Raw genomic sequence first — 21,034 nt, forward strand, 5'->3', positions numbered from 1 at the left:
GGCAGCCAATCAATGATTCCCTCTCATCATTGATGTTTCTATCTGTCTCTCTCCCTCTCCCTTCCTCTCTGAAATCATTAAAAAATGTATTTTTTTAAAAAAATGCTTTCTTTACCTGGCTTCTGGATTTGACACTCTCCTGAATTTTCTTTCGTTTTATTGGTTGCTCCTTCTATGAATCCTCTGAATTCTAAACGTTAAAGGGTGCTCCAGAACAGAATGCTTGCTCCTCATTTCTCTAATGTCTCACTTATTCCCTAGGTAAGTTCTTCCAGTTTCAGGACCTTAAACATTTATATAACCCCGACCTCACCACTGTGCTCCAGACTCATACTAGTGTATCTAACAGCCTACTTGGCTCTCTTTTATGTCTTGTAGGCATTTAAAAAATATTTTTTTATTGATTTCAGAGAGGGAAAGGTAGAGAAAGACAGAGAGAGAAATATCAATTGAGAGAGAATCATTGATTGGCTGCCTCCTGTACACCCTACACTGGGTATCCAGTCCACAATCCGGGCACGTGCCCTGACCAGGAATTGAACCTGACCTCCTGGATCACAGGTGTAGGCTCAACCACTGAGCCATGCCAGCCGGCTTATGTCTTCTCTTTTGACTGTAATGTATAAAACAAGGTGCAAAACTGCTATCCTCTTGAGTTTTATCTCAATGTTATGCTTCCCACAGGTTGGCTCATATAACTCACAAAAAATCTTTACAGATTTGAAAGTTTCTTACATTGACACATACAAATGCAAGACACCTCTCAGCCTAAAAAGCAGGCTCTATTTCAAATTTCAAATCTGTAACTTAACAGCGGTGTGACTTTGGGCAAGCTATTTTACCTTCCTGAATCTGTCCAATCTGTAAAATAGACAGCGAATACTTCTCACAGGCTTCAAGTATTCTGGTAATATCTGTTATCCTCACCTGGATGGTAATTACACTACCCAAAAAATCAGAGCTGCGAATTTAAGATTTGTACATTTTTTGTACGTATGCTATAATACATACTTCAATAAAGACTCACAGAAGTAAAATAAAGAACATTCTCCATCCAGGGTTGTTATAAAGATTCGATAAAATCATGCTTATAATAAAGTCTAGCACAGTGCCTGGCACCTAAATCCTGGCTAGGATCCAAGTCCAGCAGCTCCCAATTCTCCGTTTGCCGGACCAAATACCGGGCTCAGCTTCAGTACATTCTGGGAACCCGGCCAGCCTGACTGTAGGGGAGAAAGGAGCGAGAGTCAGATTAATGAACCAGGAAGGTGACCTGACACCAGAAGGAAGCGGCACTCGGGACCCTCCTTCCTCCGGCAGGAGTCCGAGCGGCGCCGGGCGTCGCCGCGGCGCGCGGTGCACTGTGGGCCAGCAGAGGCGTGTCGTGGTCCCGCCCAGAGCTCCCACGTGACCACAGCGCAGGTTTCCCTCTGCCGGCGCCTTCTCCAAACCCCGGTGGCCAGTTGTATCTGAGCTTCGGCCAATCCGACCCTCCGCACCCCGAGGAGGCGATGGCGCGGGCTCCCAGCTCTCCACCCCCAAGTCCCTCCTTGGGGCTGGGGCGGGGTCCACCGCCGTTAGAGAGGCAGAATGCCCAGCCCTCGCCCCTCCTCTGGGAGGAGTTCGGTCAGACTGGGACCGGGTCCCTGCCTTCTCCATCAGGCGGACTTCCCTTGCAGCCCTCCAGTCCCGGAAGCCGAGGCTCATTGGATCCCTAGCTGGGCCCAGGACGGAGCCGAGATTATACCACCTTCTTCCCGCTCAGCGCTCGTGCGAGGGTGAGCTGAGGCCCCATCTTCCTTACGGAGGTGTTGGCCTTGATCCTGCACTGCAGAGGTGTCCGCCGCCGGACGGAGTGGAGAGCGCAGGTTCTGGAGGGGCCAGCCTTGGTTTCAGATCTGAACTCTTCCTCTTATTCGCTGTGCGGTCTTGAATACGTTCTGTTTCTCTGGACCTCATTTTCCTCAGTGGTAAAACGAGTTCCTACATCAGAACTGTAGGGAGAATTAATGAGATAAAGCTTTTAAAGAGTTCGGGACATATTAGGTGCTCAGTAAGTTTTAGTTGCCATCTTCCATTTTGTTTGCTCACTAACACGATTTTTTCCAGGAGATCTGGCCTTTCTATGAAATTGTACGCATGCTTCTCAAAAGTAGCAGAGGAGGGGTTACAGTTTGCTTGCTTAGGCACCTGCCTTGGGTTTGGGGAAGCCAGGGCCGGCTTTCTGGTTGCCTCGGAGCTCTGCTGCAGTGAGACTCCAATCTGGACCTTCACCGGATGGGGCTGGTATGAACTCTTCCCTTCAGTTTGACCGCACGTACGGCTGCAGGGCCTACCTTAGCAGAGGCTTTATGGTTCTGATCAGGCCTGTTATTTTCCCCACGGTCTCAGTTTGTTTGTGTGTGTGTGTGTGTGTGTGTGTGTGTGTGTGTGTACAGGAGTAATCTTGATAGCATTCTCTCTGGAGCCCTTGGGATTTTATTAGGGGTTGGGGGACAGAGATAGTAAAGTTCTTTGATATTTTCCAGAGATGAGTCTTTCCAGGTACCCAAGAAGGGCAAGGAAGAAGGCAGTGACTTTCTCAAATACCCAGCTGTCAAGATCTCTCCCCTTTGCCTCTGTGTGTATGTGTTTAGTGTGTGTGTGTGTGCCCAATATATATATTGGGCAGTCTAGGAGTGAGGGGTTCAGACAGATGACAGACGCTGACCTTAAGGAGTACCCAGGTTTGAGGGAAGAAACTTACATAAACAGAAAGCTGTGTGCACTAGCTGTCAGTACATGGAAGGAGCCAGAAGTTTAAAGTGCTAGCTGAAGGATGAGCAGCAATTAGCCAGGTAAGATTGGGACTTGGGGAAGGAAAGTATGCAGAGACCTGGAGTCAGGTAAGTGGTGGCTCACTCTGCAAACTCAGAAACATGGAGTCCGAAATGAGGGAAAATGAGGACTGTGGGAGCCAGGTTAGGAAGGGTGTACAGTACTAAGGAGTCTGGACTTTGTCCTGGGTAGGAGAGAGCTGCTGGAAGAGTTTGAACCTGGGAGTCACATGGTCAGATGAAGTGAATGGATTGTGGGGAGAGGGGCCACACTGGAAGCAGCGAGATCCCTGGTGCAGGTAGGGGTGGTCAGAACTAGAGCAGTGGCAGCAGAGGTAACTATGGATAGACTGGCGAAAGATTTGGGAAATATATTGTTTAAAGTTGTTTTTTTTTTACATCAAGAAGTATGTAAAGTGTTATTGTAGTTTAAGGTTTTACATTATAGTTTAGAGAAAATAATATCTTTCTTTACATATACAAGTACTAGCAGGTGTTTTTTTTTAACCTGGCCACATAGACCAAATCTTGGTCACCGTTACATATATATGCTGGCCTATTAGAAGTACAGGAGAAGATATGCTCTCTTCCCTATCAAAATCATAATCTGATAATACTCAAAAATGCTTCAAATGAACTGAAATACTTTATTTAGGTGGCTTTTTAAAGACCCAGTGAATTAAATGAGATAAAGCTTTTAAAGAGTTCGGCACACATATTAGATGCTCAATAAGTTTTAGTTGCCATCTTCCATTTTGTTTGCTCACTAACATGATTTTTTCCAGGAGATCTGACCTTTCTATGGAATTGTAGACATGCTTCTCAAAAGTAGCATGTTGCCTGGTTTGTTTTCTCACTAAGGGCCCGAGTCCCTGTTGAGAAAAATATATACAGAAAGATCATGGGGAAGGCACTGTGCAAAGTGCTTTAGATATAGTATCTCTTCACAAGATGGGGCTGAGATTCAAACCCAGGTCTGTGGAACACCAGACCTTGAATTGTTTTCTCTGTGCTCTGCTGCTGGATTTGACAAGTACAGTTTGGACATGTTGCGTCTCAGACACCGGTAGGACACACTTGTGGAGATGAACAGAGGGAGTTGAATATACAGAACTGGGGTGGGAAGAATGAGTACTTAAGTTGATAGCTGAAGACATGAGCTCTACCAGGGAGTGAGAAGAGGACTGGGGACAGAATCTCGAGGGACACCAACATTTATGGGAGGCTGAGGAGAGGCCCATAAATGGAACACTCATCCAAATACTGCTTCCTCTTTTTCCTGTGTTTTCTAGGTCCCCACATCCAGCCAGCAACTGTAGAGCCCTCCTTTGAGAAGGGAAGACTGAACCCCAGTGTGAAAGAACGTAAGTTCGAATAAAACCTGACTCCCAATGCTACCCTCTTCCACATCTCCTCAGACATACACAGCTTCTCTCTCTTGAACATTTAGAACCTCTCCCAATATAACATGAGGGTTTCTGAGTGCTGCCGAGGTCCAGTGAGGCAGTTCCTGACAGGCTCAGAGCCTGTTCATGCAGGGTTAGGCTGGAAAGCTGTTGCCTCGGGCAGAAGATGAGGAAGTCAAGAACTGGAAGAGGATGACTTCCTGTCCTAGAGAAAAACATCTGTCTTCTGCTGGGGCCCCTCCATTTACTTCTTTGTTCTTTGCAGGTCTTTGTTAGGTCTTCCTACCTCCATGATCTCCCCCCACTCCACTCCCAAGCCTCAGAGCTTTTGGTTTTCTGTTTCACCAACAAAAGAAGCAAGCATCAAGTTTCTTCTTCCTTTTACCCTTAAGTATGGTTTTTGTTCAAGCTCTCAGCCCAGTTGTAATTTCAGAGCCCTCCCCTGTGTGCTGGGAAATCTTAGAGAGGCCAACCGGTCACTTGTTTGGGGATCAAGCCCAGCAAATCAGCCATGGACTCTGATGTTAAATGGAAAGCTAGTTCCTCCTGTGGACTCCAGGCATACTTGCCTGATCCCTGGGAAGTCTGGTAACAGAGAATTGCTCTCAGCAATCGTTGGTTTGCTTCCCAGATTGACAATTCTTGTTTTAGCAGAAAGAAGTGGTCTCCATAACTGGTTGTGCTAGACCAGTGATGGCGAACCTATGACACACTTGTCAGAGGTGACATGCGAACTCATTTTTTTGGTTGATTTTTCTTTGTTAAATGGCATTTAAATATATAAAATAAATATAAAAAATATAAATCTTTGTTTTACTATGGTTGCAAAGATCAAAAAATTTCTATATGTGACACGGCACCAGAGTTTTCAAAATGCTGACACGCCGAGCTCAAAAGGTTCGCCATCACTGTGCTAGACCATCGGTTCTCTACCTGTGGGTCGCGACCCCTTTGGGAGTCGAACGACCCTTTCACAGGGGTCGCCTAAGACCATCCTGCATATCAGATATTTACATTACGATTCATAACAGTAGTAACATTACAGTTATGAAGTAGCAACGAAAATAATTTTATGGTTGGGTCACAACATGAGGAATTGTATTTAAAGGGCCAGAAGGTTGGGAATACTGTGCTAGACGGACTGTAAAATTCTTCCTGAGTCAGAAGTATTAGGAAAGACAATTTTGGTATGTAGGTTGTACACACAACATCCCTTATTACCTGCTTTACCATAATCTTTTTTTTTAAATATTTTTATTGCCCTTGCTGGTTTGGCTCAGTGTATATAGTGTCAGCCTGTGGACTGAAGGGTCCCAAGTTTGATTCCGGTCAAGGGCACATGCCTGGGTTGCGGGCTCAATCCCTAGTAGGGGATGTGCAGGAGGCAGGCAATCAGTGATTCTCTCTCATCATTGATGTTTCTATCTCTCTCTTTTTCTCCCTTCCTCTCTGAAATCAATAAAAATAAAATTAAAAAAAGAAAGAAAGCAAAAAAATAAATATAGGCACTTCTCTATGAGGGTAAACTTTTTTCTTTGTATAAGCTTATATCAGTTAACTTTTAAGATTCTCGTTTACAATATTTTAAATTGAAATGTGTCAATTTAAGTGGTCATTTTAAACTATATTTTTATTGATTTCAGAGAGGAAGGGAGAGTGAGGGAGAGAGAAACATCAATGATGAGAGAGAATCATTTTTTTTTATTTTGTTTTATTTCTTAAAGTATTACAAAGAGTATTACATAGCCTCCCCTACCCCCCAGTGTCTCGTGTCCATTGGTTATTCTTATATGCATGCATACAAATCCTTCGGTTGATGAGAAAGAATCATTGATTGGCTGCTTCCTGCTCACCCTATACTGGGGATTGAACCCACAACTCAGGCATGTGCCCCTTGACTGGAATCGAACCTGGGACCCTTCAGTCCGCAGGCCGACGCTCTTCCCACTGAGCCAAACTGGCTATGGCAGAAGTGCCTATATTTTTAAAAAATGTTTTTATTGATTTCAGAGAGAGGAAGGGAGAGGGAAAGAGAGATAGAAACATAATGATGAGAGAGGATCATTGATCTGCTGCCTCCTGCACACCCCCTACTGGGGATTGAGCCTGCAACCTGAGCATGTGCCCTGACCAAGAATTGAACTAGTGACCTCTTGGTTCATGGGTTGACACTCAACCTCCAAGCCACACCAGCTGGGCAACAATAATATTCTTGATGTCCTTTCAGAACTTGGAAACAAAGGTTATATTTAAAGGTATTGCTAACAATGAAATCAATCCTGAGAGAGTGATACTTATAGTACTAATGAGATCAAATGAAAAGCTTTCTACCTTATTTACTTTGGGGGTAAGCATTCTTTCTCCTTCCCCTTTCGCTCGGATGACTTCTATTCATTAGGACTTGACTCAGCACCTTCAAGAAGCCATCCTAGCCAGCGTACTCTTTTCTTATAGCACTTGTGCAGATTTTGGTCATATTTCTTATATATTGCACCCATATCATCTGCCCTCCCCCCTCCTCCACCAGGCCATAAGCTCCAAGAGGGCAGGGACTCTATTTGAATATCTGAGCCTAGCACAAGGCTTAGAATATTCATCATTTGCTGACTGAATGAGTATTCATTCTAGAACCATTTGGAAACTTCTGATTTTCATAGCTCTTCAAAGGGGTTGCTCCAATCACCCACCTGCTTTTGTTCAGTTGGAAATTTTCTTGCATCTGAAATTTTTTGCTGTCTCCTGCACTGAAATCCTGTGTCTAATTCACCTTCCTGGAAAGACTCTTCCCCCTGACTCCAGGGAAAATTTAACTCATTCTTAAAAGCCCATGTCAGTATTCCCTGGTTCTTGCCCTGCAGAAGTCACTTGCTTTCTGTAGCACGTTGTATGTACATTGTCTACTATCAGCACATATGTATATTTTTTTAAATATATTTTATTGATTTTTTACAGAGAGGAAGGGAGAGGGATAGAGAGTTAGAAACATCGATCAGCTTTCTCCTGCACACTCCCTACTGGGGATGTGCCTGCAACCAAGGTACATGCCCTTGACCGGAATCGAACCTGGGACCCTTGAGTCCGCAGGCTGACGCTCTATCCACTGAGCCAAACCAGTTAGGGCAGCACATATATTTTATAGGTCTGTGTTTACCTGCCTTTTCCCATCAGTTCCTGGATCCTTGGCTCTGCCACTTAGTTGTTGATTTGGGGCAAATAACTTGATCTCTCTATGCCTGTTTTTTCATCTATAAAATATTATACTTCCCTTGTAAGAGCCCACTCAGGCCTAGTAGCATGGCGTATCAGACCCCTGTGAGAGGAACTCAGAGAGTCTCTGTCGTTCTGACAAACTCCTGGGAATGTTCATGTCATCCTCAGAGAAGTAACCCTTTCCTGAGCCTGTTCTGTCAGCCCATCTCATATTGACTCATAATGGCTTGCCTGTCTTACACTGGCTTGAGACCTTATGTAGTCAAGGCTGGGCACTTCTGGAGAGCCACCCTGCCTTTGTTTTTAGGTATTGGAGCTCTTTAACACAGACCTTTAGCCTGGTGAAAGGAAGGGCAGCCAGGCCGGTGGTCTGGTTAATCTTTGTCCAGGAGCTACTGGCTTTGGTTGCTTCTGGGCATATACACACAATCACAAGTTTGTTCTCATCACCTCTGTGCCTCCTTTCTCACCCATGATTTACAGGAGTCTTGAAGCCCAAGCAGCACTCATCCCCACATCATCCTCTTCCCATTTCTGTTTCAGGAGGCAATGGCGGCTTCCTGTGTCCTCCTGCACACTGGGCAGAAGATGCCCCTGATTGGACTGGGCACCTGGAAGAGCAATCCTGGCCAGGTGAGGGATGGGGGAAGAGGAGGAGGGCTTCTGGCACCGCTGCTAGGGAAAAGGCAGTATTTGGGAGAGAGTCCCTGCATTTTCCCTAGCAGCCCCATGCCTATACTCCACTTAAAGTGGAATGAGCCTGGAGGGCAGTGGGAAAAACAAGGGAAGAAGAGCCTGGTAACATAGCCTTAGCCTACCTAGCTAACTCAGAGGCGGGGCTGAGAGGGTCAGCAGGGCAAAGGTCATAGGAAAGAACCCTTTCCCTAACTGGATCGACACAGTCCTTTGGCAGATGTGGGACCCCTCTGTATCTGGCTCGTTGCTGACCCCTAATATGTCATCACCTTGTGCTGTGATCTGATCATCATTGGGCTCCTTGAGGGCTGGGCCTCTCTCATTCCAGAGGTAGTCACACAGAAGGTATCAGTCAGGGTTTGAAGAATAACTAGGTCAAGACCAAGGGTTAACAAGCTTTTTTTGTTAATCCTCACCCAAGGGGAAAGAGAGAGAGATTATTTTTTTTTAAATATATATATTTATATTGATTTCGAGGGAGAGAGAGAGATAGAAACATCAATTATGAGAGAGAATCACTAATCGGCTGCCTCCTGCACACCCCACAATGAGGATTGAGTCCGCAACCCAGGCATACGCTTTTGGCCGGAATCGACCTGGGACCTTTTTTTTTTTTTTTTTTTTTAAATATATTTTATTGATTTTTTACAGAGAGGAAGGGAAAGAGATAGAGAGTTAGAAACATCGATGAGAGAGAAACATCGATCAGCTGCCTCCTGCACATCTCCTACTGGGGATATGCCCGCAACCCAGGTACATGCCCTTGCCTGGAATCGAACCTGGGACCTTCCAGTCCACAGGCCGACGCTCCATCCACTGAGCCAAACCGGTTTCGGCCGAACCTGGGACCTTTTAGTCTGCAGGCTGATGCTCTACCCACTGAAACAAACCGGCTAGGGCCCGAGGATATTTTTTCATTGATTTTCAGAGAGAGGGTGGAAGGGAGGGGAAGAGATAAAGAAAAACATCAATGTGAGAGAGAGACATCGATTGGTTTCCTCCTGCACGCAACCCAACCAAGGCTGGGGAGCCAAACCTGCTAGGGTGCAAACTTTTTCTTTAAAAAAAAAATATATATATATTATATATTTATTATAAAATGTGAGATAAAAAATAAAATATGAAAATAAAATATATAATATATTTATAATAATTTAATATATTAAATATATTTAATATTATATATTATTTATATAATATATTTATAATAAATATATATATATTTTTTTATTATTGATTTCAGAGAGGCAGGGAGAGGGAGAGAGAGATAGAAACATCAATGATGAGAGGGAATCATTGATTGGCTGCCTCCTGCACACCCCACACTGGGAACTGAGCCTGCAACCTGGGCGTGTGCCCTGACCAGGCATTGAACCGTTACCTCCTGGTTCATAGGTTGATGCTCAAACACTGAGCCATGCTGGCCAGGGCAAACTTTTTCTTGATGAACCAGGTGGTTAACAATTTAGGTTTTGCTGGACAGATTGCAAAATGGAGGTGATTATGTACTTATGTAACCATTTTAAAATATAAAAATTGTTCATAGCTCAGGGCTGACAAACAAAAGGCCGCTATGAGCTGGAGTTTAATGACCCCAAATGTAAACCCTTCCAGCCACGGGGGGCTTAGGAATGAAGACCCACTTTCCTAGGATCGACAGCTAGAAATTCAGCATCCACCTAGTGTTGGGCATCTCCCCAGCCTATGCCATTGTTCCTTGGTCATCTGAGTCAGAGTTTGGAGAAGTTTTGGGATTAAGTTTGGGAGGGGCTCGGGCAGCAAGAACAGCCTCTTCTTCTCTCTGAGATTTTGGCTAGTGTTTGTGGTGCGGTCGAGTGACTCTGCCTTTTTTCGCCTTTGATTTCCTTCCTACAGTTGCCTAGGACGGTGGAACTGGGGCCTTTGTGCTCCAGGCAGGCACTGACATGGCAAGACAAGTCCAGCAGCTAGATGAAGGCAAGGGGTGGAGGTCAGAGCCAGGGCCAACAAGGAGGCGGGCAGAATGAAGCAGCAGGGGGAGGGCCTGGGGTTGGGGAATATGTCTGGATAGTAAGAGCTGCACCTAGATGGAGATCTTGGATGCCAAGGACCTGGCATCTGGTTCTGCTTCTGATGCCATGTTTCTAATCGAGTTTTTAGCAAATTAACTGGACCTGGCCTCCTACTTGATACCACCTTTTTCCTCTTCTGGCAGGAGACTCTGGACCCAGCTTCCATCTCATGTCTATTTCCTTAATTTTCTCCCCCATCACCTCTTTTGCTTGCCTCATTCCCCAGAGTGTGCTTGGTTATATGGCTCCCTGAGCATCTCTCTCAGAATGGCCTTGGCCTAGGAATATTTACCTGTGTATCATGTTTCCCTAACCAGCTCCTCAGGGTAGGGGACCTGTTTCCATGACCTATACTTCTGCCCTCTGTCAATGTATTCGTCTTCTGAGCAGGTAGCTAGGAACACGTTAGCTTTGTGCTGGGCACTGCTGAGATTGTTGGGTAGGAAGGAGCTTTGGAGGTTAGTGGGATGGGGACAAAGGGTTTGAGGGTCTGGTCCCTTCCCCTGGACTATCTTCCATCGTCTCTCCCCCACTGCATGGATGACTGCAGTGGTATGTTCCCGCCCCCTCCCGCCACCAGTGACCTTTCAGAGGGCAGTTTCTGGCCCAGACTAACAGCTGAATCCCTCTGCTTCTCTCACCTGGCAGGTAAAAGCAGCTGTTAAGTATGCCCTGAGCGTAGGCTACCGCCACATTGATTGTGCTGCTATCTACGGCAATGAGACTGAGATTGGGGAGGCCTTGAAGGAGACTGTGGGGCCTGGCAAGGTGAGGACTAGGGCTACAGAGGGATGGGATGAGAGATCTAAGAGGTGGGGGGTGGGGGGTGGACTGAGGCCTGGCTGGAGGGGACTGGCATCAGCTCCCATCTAATTCCTCTCCCAGAGGTGAGGGTGGGTAAGACTGGGTGCCCATTGGCTCTTCTCATTATGGGCCCTGCTTCCTGCACCAGGCGATGTCTCGGGAGGAGCTGTTTGTGACTTCCAAGCTGTGGAACACGAAGCACCACCCCAAGGATGTGGAGTCTGCCCTCCGGAAGACACTGGCTGACCTCCAGCTGGAGTATTTGGACCTGTACCTGATACACTGGCCGTATGCCTTTGAGTGAGCTTTGCCAGTGTCTTTATCCGGGAATTAGGGGCTGGGGGAGTCAGTCACGTTAGTGACTTACCGGAAGTCACAGTAGCGGAGCAGGATAGGAGCACTATCTGTGTGGCAGGCTGAGGAACTTGGCATGGGAACTCAGCCCGTTCTGCTTCAGCAGCCAGGGATTTAGCTACAGAAAAAGGAGTGCAGCCTCACATGGCTTCTATCTTAGGGTATGCATGAGGGGTTCTGCTCCCTGTATTCATTCAGAAAAGGTACTGGCTCCTGCTGAACTAGGCCCAGGTTGAAGTAAATAGTAAGTTCTAGCCGAGGGTATGAGAGGGACTGCCATCTGCTCTGTGCCCTGTGCCAGAAGAAGGCTGCAAGAGCATGCAACTCTTTGAGGAGGCAGACAATAAGGAAGCCTTCCTAGAGAAGAGATATAACCTGCCCCTGGGAAGAAGAGGGGAAATGGCCATTCCATATAGGGTAAACACCTGGGTCATGATCTGGAAGGGTGTAAAACCATGCTTTCCCCTTTCTGGGCTTGGAGTATGGGACATAGAGTGGCTGGGTGGGCAGGTGAGGCAGAAGCCTGGCATTTGTGCCCACTCTTGAGAGGCTGTCTTTCACTCAGGCGGGGAGACGACCCTTTCCCTAAGAATGCTGATGGGACTATCCGCTATGACTTCATTGACTACAAGGAGACCTGGAAGGCTCTGGAGGCACTGGTGGCTAAGGGGCTGGTGCGGGCGCTGGGCCTGTCCAACTTCAGCAGTCGGCAGATTGATGATCTTCTCAGTGTGGCCTCTGTGCGCCCAGCTGTCCTGCAGGTGAGCACAGCGTAGCAGGTCAGTTGTTTGGGGAGGAGGTGTATGTGCAAGAGCATGAGTGAGCAGATAATGGGTCTACTTCATGGAGATGGCTAGCAAGTTGTCAGAAATGTTGGTGTAGGACTCCTCTACATAAAGAAGGACATTGAAGTGTGGGACAAGAATGAAATGGACAGTGGAAAACAGTGATAAAAGAGGACTGAAGGGAAGTAGGGGGGTCAGCAGTGCATGTTGGTCCGGATGGCACAGCCAGGCAAGCTGGATGTCGCCACCCCATGGTGATGGGCTATTTCTTGGCTCAGGTGGAATGCCACCCATATCTGGCTCAGCACGAGCTGGTTGCTCACTGCCAAGCACGCGGCCTGGAGGTGACTGCTTACAGCCCTCTGGGCTCCTCTGATCGTGCTTGGCGTGATCCTAATGAGCCTGTCCTGCTTGAGGAGCCATTGGTCCTGGCACTGGCTGAAAAGTATGGCCGGTCTCCAGCACAGATCTTGCTCAGGTGAGGGCGATCTTGGGGAAAGAAGGTCAGTTCAGAGAAAGGGCTCTTGGGTTGGGAGGTAAGGGTTTCAGCGGTTCTCAACCTGTGGGTCGTGACCCCTTTGGCGGTCAAACGACCCTTTCACAGGGGTCGCCTAAGACCATCCTGCGTATCAGATATTTACATTACGATTCATAACAGTAGCAACATTACAGTTATGAAGTAGCAACGAAAAAAATTTTATGGTTGGGTCACAACATGAGGAACTGTATTTAAAGGGCCAGAAGGTTGAGAGCCACTGGTTTAGGGGTTCCTTATCCAAGTGCCTAGATGAGGCTGAGGCTCTTGCCATGTGATCTGGGAGAGGCCACCCTGAATCATGTTCCCCATTCCAGCGGGCTCAGCAGCTTAAAGAAAAGGCTGCATGAAAGACAGAACAATACTTATGAGTACTGACTCCTCTTCCTCATCTGCCTCAATCCCCCATCGCAGGTGGCAGGTCCAGCGAAAAGTGATCTCCATCCCTAAGAGTATCACGCCTTCCCGTATCCTTGAGAACATCCAGGTACGTGGTGATGGGTCCTGTCTTTAGGCCTTTGGGACACAGTCTGGCCCCAACTCTGCCAGGCTAAGAAGGCAGTGTTCTGGAACCCCGACTTTCACTCACAAAGCTGGCTTTCCTGACCTCTACTACCCATCCCCAGGTTTTTGACTTCACCTTTAGTCCAGAAGAGATGAAGCAGCTAGATTCCCTGAATAAAAATTGGCGATACATCGTGCCCATGCTTACAGTGAGTATGTTTCACACCCCCAGAGCCGGTGAATGTTAGATTTGGAGCAGGATTCTGACCCAAGCCTGGCCTCAACATTGCTGATCAGAGAGAGGCAGAATGGTTGTTGGTAGGATTACTGCCCTGGACACAGTGGGCTCTTTTTGTTCAGTTTGGGGGGAAATAGTGGCTCAGGGATAAGAAATATAACAAGTGAGTCCCAGTCTTGCTTTTCTATATCTTGTAAGCTGGATGTTATTTAACTTCTCCAAGCCTAAGCTTCCTATTTTCAAAATGATTCTAGTTCCTGACACATAGAAAAATCTTAGTAAATGATATAAATGAGGGGAGCCTACAGGCATGCCCGGCCTTCTTAGAGGGCTTGAAGTTGGGTTGAAGCCTATTGCACATAAGGAAATAAGTAGTTCCTTCCCAGCTGAGACTGCAAACTTTATGTACCAGGTTATGGGTTTAGTGGGAATGCTGTTGATACTGTGGCATTCTATGAGGCTGGGGCCCTGTTACTGCCATTTGGCATCATGCTGTACACAAGTGAGGGTCAGGAAGTTTTGGGAAAAGATGCCCTGCGTCTTTGAAATATTATCTCCTAATAGGGTCATATGTCTGTCTCTTTTTCCAGGTGGATGGGAAGAGGGTCCCAAGAGATGCAGGACACCCTCTGTACCCCTTTAATGACCCGTACTGAAACCACAGCTTCCTTTCCATCTCCAGCTGTGAGGTACTGCCACCCCCAGAAAGATTTAATAAAGCCATTGAGACATCTACACTGCTTATTGTGTTATTTGGCAGGTAGGACCTGGGATGGAACCGCTTCCCTTGGGGACACTGAGTACTGCCTGCCAGGAGCCCACACTCCCTTATCATTCTTCATTCTGGAGGAATCAAGAAGGAGCTGAATTCAATTTGTGCTTTTCTGAATTAGGTACATTAGTGAACTGGTCCGCCATCTACAGGCAGCTCTGAGCACTGCATGCTACCACCCAGTGGCCCCCAACTTTCTTACTGAGAATCCATAAAATTGGTCACCTTGGTATTGGTAACAAGGCAGCAAGAGTTCTGTGCATTGTTGACCCTGAGTCTTGAGTTCCCACCCCATTCCCTACCTGCTCAGTGCCCAGGCTTAGGAATATGAAGAGCCAACTTAATAGCTTGCAAAATGATGGAAAGGGGACACGGGCTTTTTCTGTCACACAGGACAATCTGTGTGCATAGCCTACCGAAGGGGGCAGAGTCAGCCCCAAAGCTTGTCACTCTGCACCTAAAGTCCTATTTTTCATACTTAATAGTCCCATTAAAGGGCACTGAGATTTTTAGGAGGGTTTTATGAAAATCCCTTTAGCCCTAGCTGGTTTGGCTCAGTGCATAGAGACTTGGCCTATGGACTGAAGAGTTCCGGGTTTGATTCCGGGCAAGGGCATGTATCTTAGTTGCAGACTTAATCCCCAGTTAGGGGCATGCAGGAGGCAGCTGATTGATGTTTTTCTCTTGTCGATGTTTTGTTTTTGTTTTTTAAATATATTTTATTGATTTTTCACAGAGAGGGATAGAGAGTTAGAAACATCGATGAGAGAGAAACATCGATCAGCTGCCTCCTGCACACCTCCTACTGGGGATGTGCCCGCAACCAAGGTTCATGCCCTTAACCGGAATCAAACCTGGGACCCTTGAGTCCGCAGGCAAATGCTCTATCCACTAAGCAAAACCGGCCAGGGCTCTTGTCAATGTTTTTATCTGTATCCCTATCTCTCTTCCTCTCTCTAAAATAAATAAAAATATATTTAAATCCCTAGCCGGTTTTGCTCAGTGGATAGAGCATCGGCCTGCAAACTGAAGGATCCCAGGTTCCATTCTGGTCAAGGGCACATGCCTGGTTTGTGCGCTTGATCCCCAGTAGGGGGCGTGCAGGAGGTAGCCAATCAATCTCTCATCATTGATGTTTCTATCTCTCCCTTCCTCTCTGAAATCAATAAAAATATATTTATAAAATATATATATTAAAAAGAAAAGAAAATCCTTATAAACTCCAGTCACACAAAACTCTTTGGGTTTCTAGTCAAAACACTGTTCTTCACTGAACAAATAATAATTGGGTACTTATGTGGGTTAGGTACAATGCTAGACCCTGGGGATATAGGTATAACCAAGACACATGGTCCCTGTAGTCTACTTCAGAAAAGACGTTAAAGTAATTGCATAATTAGCTTAATTACAGTTGGGAGAAGTGCTGTACAAAAATATAGTGAGAAGCCTGTTTTTATCATGTGAGATCTCAAGGATGAATAGGGATTAATTAGTTAAATGATGTGAGAGTAGGAATAGTGTTCTGTGCAAATTGGGTAGCTTGGGGGAAAGGCCTTGAAACTGGAAGAAGTGGGGAAGCTTAAAGAAGGCGTTTGTGAAAGAAACTGAAGGTGAGCAAAGGTAGGATGACACAAAGTAATGCTGGAATTAGGCAGAGGCTGGTGAGTGAGGGTTTTTTTAATCCTGAATGCTGCAGGAAGCCATGGAAGAGTTTTGAGGGAATAACGTGGCGTGATTTATGTCTTTGAAACAACCATGGTGCAGTGATTAAGTAAATGGAGGGAGGCGTTTTGGAGTTAGTCTTTTGTCTCTGGCCCTTACTACCTAGAATATTGTAACCCTTGGCCCATTCTACGGGCTAACACCTATTACTTAAATGTTCAGTTTAGCTGTCACTTCTCTAGGACATCTTTCCTGACCTCACCCTACCCAGATGGCTTACTATGTGATACCATGGCTCCGTTACACTTTCATGATCCACATTTCCATGGTTATGAGGTAAACTATGATGTGTATTAGTGTGTTGGGCTGCTGGAACAGTGCCACAGAATGGGTGGCTTAAACAACAGAAATTTGTTTTCACACAGTTCCGGAAGCTAGACGTGGAAGATAAGGTATTAGCTGACGTGGTTCCTTCTGAGGGACATGAGGGAAGGAAATGTTCTAGGCCTCGGTATTTTGCTTGTAGACAGCCATCTTCTCCCTGTCTTTACATTGTCTTCCCTGTGTTTGCATCTGGTAAGAACACCAGTCATTGGAAAAGGGCCCAGTCCACATACAATCACATTCTGAGGGCTAGCATATAAATTGAGGGGGGAGGAAAATTCAGCTCCTGTAAGGAAGCAGAAAGTTATAACATGATGCCAAGCTGGTGTGGCTCATGGTTGAGGGTCGACCCAGGAACCAAGAGGTCGCCAGCTCAATTCCCCGGTCAGGGCACATGCCTGGGTTGCAGGCTTGATCACCAGTATGGGGTGTGCAGGAGGCAGCCAATCAATGATTCTCTCTCAATGATGTTTCTATCTCTGTCCTTCTCCCTTCCTCTCTCTAAAAATCAATTAAAAATATATTTTTTTAAAAGTTATAATATGAAATTATTCATTCGCCCTGGCTGGTGCTGCCAGTGGTTAGATTGTTTGCCCTTCACTGAAGGGTCTCAGGTTTCCATTCTGGTCAAGGGCATGCACCTGAGTTGCAGGTTCAATTGCAGTCCTGGTCAGGGCACGTGCAGCATGCAACCAATGTGTCTCTCTCATGTTAATGTTTTTCTCTGTCTTTCTCCCCCTTCCTCCCTCCCTTCCACTCTCTCTAAAAAGAAATGAAAAAATATCCTCGGATGAGGATTTTTAAAAATTCACTAATAAACTACTTAAAAATGGTTCTTTTTTTTTTTTTTTAAATATATTTTATTGATTTTTTACAGAGAGGAAGGGAAAGAGATAGAGAGAGTTAGAAACATCGATGAGAGAGAAACATCGATCAGCCGCCTCCCGCACATCCCCCACTGGGGATGTGCCCCCAACCCAGGTACATGCCCTTGACCGGAATCAAACCCGGGGCCCTTCAGTCCGCAGGCCGACACTCTATCCACTGAGCCAAACCGGTTTTGGCTTAAAAATGGTTCTTGATTCAGATATCTCATCCTCATTAACAGCATTGCTCTATAGACATCTTTGTCTAATCATTGGACTGTACAGTGCACATTCACTATACAGTGAAATTGCAGATCTTAAAAAAAGATGCAATACTTTATGAAGGAATTAAAATGTGATGTTGGGGAACTTCACTCACTTCACCAAAGCCTCACCATTGCAAAGTGAGGACCTGAAAGTTAAACTTAAGAAAATGGAAGAGAAAAATGCTAGACTTCAAAGGAAGGTGTTTGGAATATCCAAGTATTAAGGAAGGTCTTTGGGAAAACTATGAGTATTTTTGCAAAAAGGATTTTTTATATGATTATTGTTTTGAATAAAAGACCACAGGCTCAGAATTTTAAAATGAGACTTGTCTTTATAAGACCACATTCCAGAATGAAGAGAGTACTCACCAGCTAGAGGCTAATACTACCACATTCCAGTTTATTACATCAAAATTCTTTATACACAAGTACAATCTAAGACCGCTTTCAGAAACTGTTTTGTAGACTGCGAAGGAGGAGGGGCTGTCTCACACTCAAGTAGGAAAAGGGAGACCTTCTGACATTCTTTTTTTTTGGCTGGTACATTGGTTTTAATTAAAAAAAGACATTTCGATGCCAGTGGCTTGGGTAGACAGCAGTTTGGGGTGAAGTGTAAGAAAAAGAAATATAAAGGCTCCCTCGTGACACCCCTCGGACCTGGTGACCTGGTCTCAAATGCACCCTCTATGGGAAGGCAGAGCTGTCAAAACAGAACCAACGACAGCAGTTAAAAACCATCCCTGAAAGCTCTGTGGCCAGTCTATTGCCTGGGACGCTGCATGCTCTCGGCCACATCCAATCACAGATGCATCCGTGTCCCTGGTCACCTGGGTCTGCCGCTGGAAATCAAAGACAGAATCACTTGATGGCACTACAGATCTGGAAAAATAAAAATCTCAGCTGGAAAGAACATCCGATTCAGAGACTATGGGAGTGGGGGCTGTCTGGGGGCCGAGAGGCCAATGCCCTAATTGCGGGTGATCGGTGTGTGGTTGCATTTTTGGGGGTCACCCGTAGGATGCATGATGTCCCCTCGGTCATCAGACAGGGACTGCCAAGGCCCACTGACCATACCCGAGGCCTGACTGGATTACAGACCAAAACCTGGCTGTGGACAGGCAAGGTACCCCTGCCCCCCTCCCCCCGCAGCCGCATACACTCCTCCTTCCTTCTGAACGCTTTACACAGAATTTCCTTAATTTGTGCTTCCCTTTGGTTTGAGAGTCAAAAAGAAGAGGGAGGGGAGAAAAAGAAACATAACGGTTTTTGTCACTTGTCCAAAACTGAGAGAAAAGGTGACAGTGGGAGTCAGACTTGTCGGCGATGCCTTCTGGGCCTGATGGGGTCACCGCCCTGCGGGTGGGAAGCTCAGCACTCCTGGAACCATCACTGGCCTTTGGGAGCCTTGCTTCTGCGCAAGGAGACGTAGACAGGCTTTGCCGTGGAATTTTCGTGGTCACGCCCCAGAGATGGAGGCCCACCATATTGGTCACGGTTGCTGGTCATGTCATGTCCATTTTTCTCTCCAGATACACGATGCATGGGCCAGTTCGGTGGACATCACAGGGAAAATAGCAAATTCTTAACTTACTCCATCTCCAAAGTTGAAAAAGATCAGAGTTACTAAAATAAACAATTTCTCAATTGTGTCCTGGTGGCCCTGGGCCCAGTGGCCGTGGCAGGGGCATTGGAGGGGGGGCCCCAGCTGAGTGAGGGGCTCACTCAGGACAGGCACAGTCAGCTCAGCTGAACAAGGCTCAGAGTAAGGCGTTGTTACTCACAGAAGAACACATCGAAAAAAGCTGGTCTTTTTCTGCTGGTCCGGTGTGATTTTGATTCCCTGGTTGCTCCCCTGGGGGCTGTTGCCTTCCACTTTTTTGTCCATTTTTTGCTTTGATGTCTCTGGCGAGAGTGAAAAATGCATTGTCCACATTGATGTTGGCCTTTGCACTTGTCTCCATGAACTTGATTCCATAGTCCAGGGCCAGCTTCTCTCCCCGTTCCTTGGAGACTTGTCTCTTGTCGTTCACGTCACACTTGTTCCCAAGTATCATCTTTTCAACATCTGCAGAGGCATGCTCCTCAATGTTCCGAATCCAGTTCCGGATGTTGTCAAAGGACTTCTCGTTGGTGATGTCGTAGACCAGCATGATGCCCATTGCACCCCTATAGGAAGCTGTTGTGATTGTCCGAAACCGTTCCTGGCCAGCTGTGTCCCATATCTGTAGTTTAATTCTCTTGCCATCGAGCTCTATGGTCCTAATTTTAAAGTCAATTCCTATGGTGGAGATGAAAGTGGAGTTGAAGGCGTCCTCGGAGAAGCGGAACAGGACACAGGTCTTCCCCACCCCCGAGTCGCCGATCGGCTGCAGCTTGAACAGGTAATCGTAGGTCTTCGCCATATTACACTCTCTCCCCTTCTGACATTCTTCAAGAGAGAGATTGTGAGCTGTAGTCAAAGGCTGACAAATTTTAAAAAGGATACTTGAGAAGGGGGACTGATAACACACATTGGAAAGAAGTCACAGTATTCGTTCGGGAAAAGATGATCTATGAAGGACTCCTATTTCCCACTGAAACAATGACAATGCTCTATATTTTTTTACATCAAAGTATAGTTAACATACAATATTATATTAGTTACAGGTGTACAACAGTGATTTGACATTTATGTACCTTATGAAGTGATCACTGCAATAAGTCTAATAACCATTTGTTACTATGCAAAGTTATTACAATATTATTGACTATATTCCCTATGTTATACATTACATCCCCATGACTTATTTACTTATTTAAATCCTCACTGGAGGATATGTCTGTACTGATTTGAGAGAGAGAGAGATTGATTGGTTGTCTCCCACGTACACACTGATCGGGGCCGGGGATCAAGCCTGCAACCGAGGTATGTGTCCTTGACCAGAATTGAATCCCGGGCCCTTCAGTCTGCAGGCTGATGCTCTATTCTCTAAGCCAAAACGGCTAGGGCCACACACAATTCTTGAGCCTTTTGTGGTTTTTGTATTGTCAATCTGGTTGCTTCATGGCTTTCCCCATTAGGACTCTTTTTTCTTAGTCTGCTGGGTCAGTTACTAGTTGTCCATCTCTTCTCCAGCTTTTAAAATTTTGTTGCTGTTGCTTCTTCCTTCTCTTTGATCTTGTGAGTTTTACTTTTAAAAAAATTCCTTTATTTTTATGTAGACAGGTTTCAAAAGGAAATGGTATAACCCTAGCCAGTTTGGCTCAGTGGATAGAGTGTCAGCCTGCAGACTGAAGGTTCCCAGGTTCGATTCCAGCCAAGGGCACATGCCGGGGTTGTGGGCTTGATGCCTAGTGGGGATGTGCAGGAGGCAGCCCATCAGTGATGTTTCCATCTCTCCCTCTCCATTCCTCTCTGAAATCAATAAAATATATATATTTTAAAAGGGAATGGGTGTAAATGTATTTGTTCACCCCATACATTTAACAGAAAGTCCTCTCTAAATATTGCTAAATATAACTTTAATTTTCCTCCCAAGATAAAGTCCCATTTACCCTCATTACTTACAATGAAATACTGGTTTCTATTTTATCTTTAAAATTGATCTTAGAGGAAGGGAAGGAAAGAGAGAGAGAAAGAGAGAGAGAGAGATCAGTTGCCTCTCACATACATGTGCCCTGATGGGGGATGGAACCTGGTATGTTC

At 46.0% G+C, this 21,034-nt stretch overlaps 2 protein-coding genes across 7 annotated transcripts; one reads left to right on the forward strand and one right to left on the reverse strand.

The window, feature by feature from the left end:
* Nucleotides 1–1,409: 1,409 nt before the first annotated feature.
* Nucleotides 1,410–14,130, forward strand: AKR1A1 (aldo-keto reductase family 1 member A1). 6 transcript variants are annotated; one of them, XM_081085847.1, is made up of 10 exons: nt 1,410–1,778; nt 4,109–4,180; nt 7,976–8,065; nt 10,828–10,947; nt 11,132–11,283; nt 11,903–12,098; nt 12,401–12,600; nt 13,072–13,144; nt 13,284–13,370; nt 13,990–14,130. In XM_081085847.1, exons 3-10 carry the CDS (start codon nt 7,982–7,984, stop codon nt 14,053–14,055), a joined length of 978 nt encoding a protein of 325 aa, XP_080941973.1. In that variant the 5' UTR covers nt 1,410–1,778; nt 4,109–4,180; nt 7,976–7,981; the 3' UTR covers nt 14,056–14,130. The 6 variants fall into 6 exon arrangements, with proteins under 6 accessions (XP_080941973.1, XP_080941974.1, XP_080941975.1 ...); XM_081085848.1 differs by having other exon boundaries at nt 1,452–1,868; XM_081085849.1 differs by having other exon boundaries at nt 1,686–2,053.
* Nucleotides 14,131–19,126: 4,996 nt separating this feature from the next.
* Nucleotides 19,127–19,760, reverse strand: LOC308517103 (ras-related protein Rab-8A-like; the record flags this gene model as incomplete). Its single annotated transcript, XM_081088164.1, is given in 2 exon segments — nt 19,127–19,237; nt 19,239–19,760. Coding segments are annotated over 2 exon segments (624 nt in total). The 5' UTR covers nt 19,752–19,760.
* Nucleotides 19,761–21,034: the final 1,274 nt, after the last annotated feature.

This window comes from Myotis nattereri (genome assembly GCF_964212035.1).
Source record: "Myotis nattereri genome assembly, chromosome: 3".
Taxonomy (NCBI): Eukaryota; Metazoa; Chordata; class Mammalia; order Chiroptera; family Vespertilionidae; genus Myotis; species Myotis nattereri.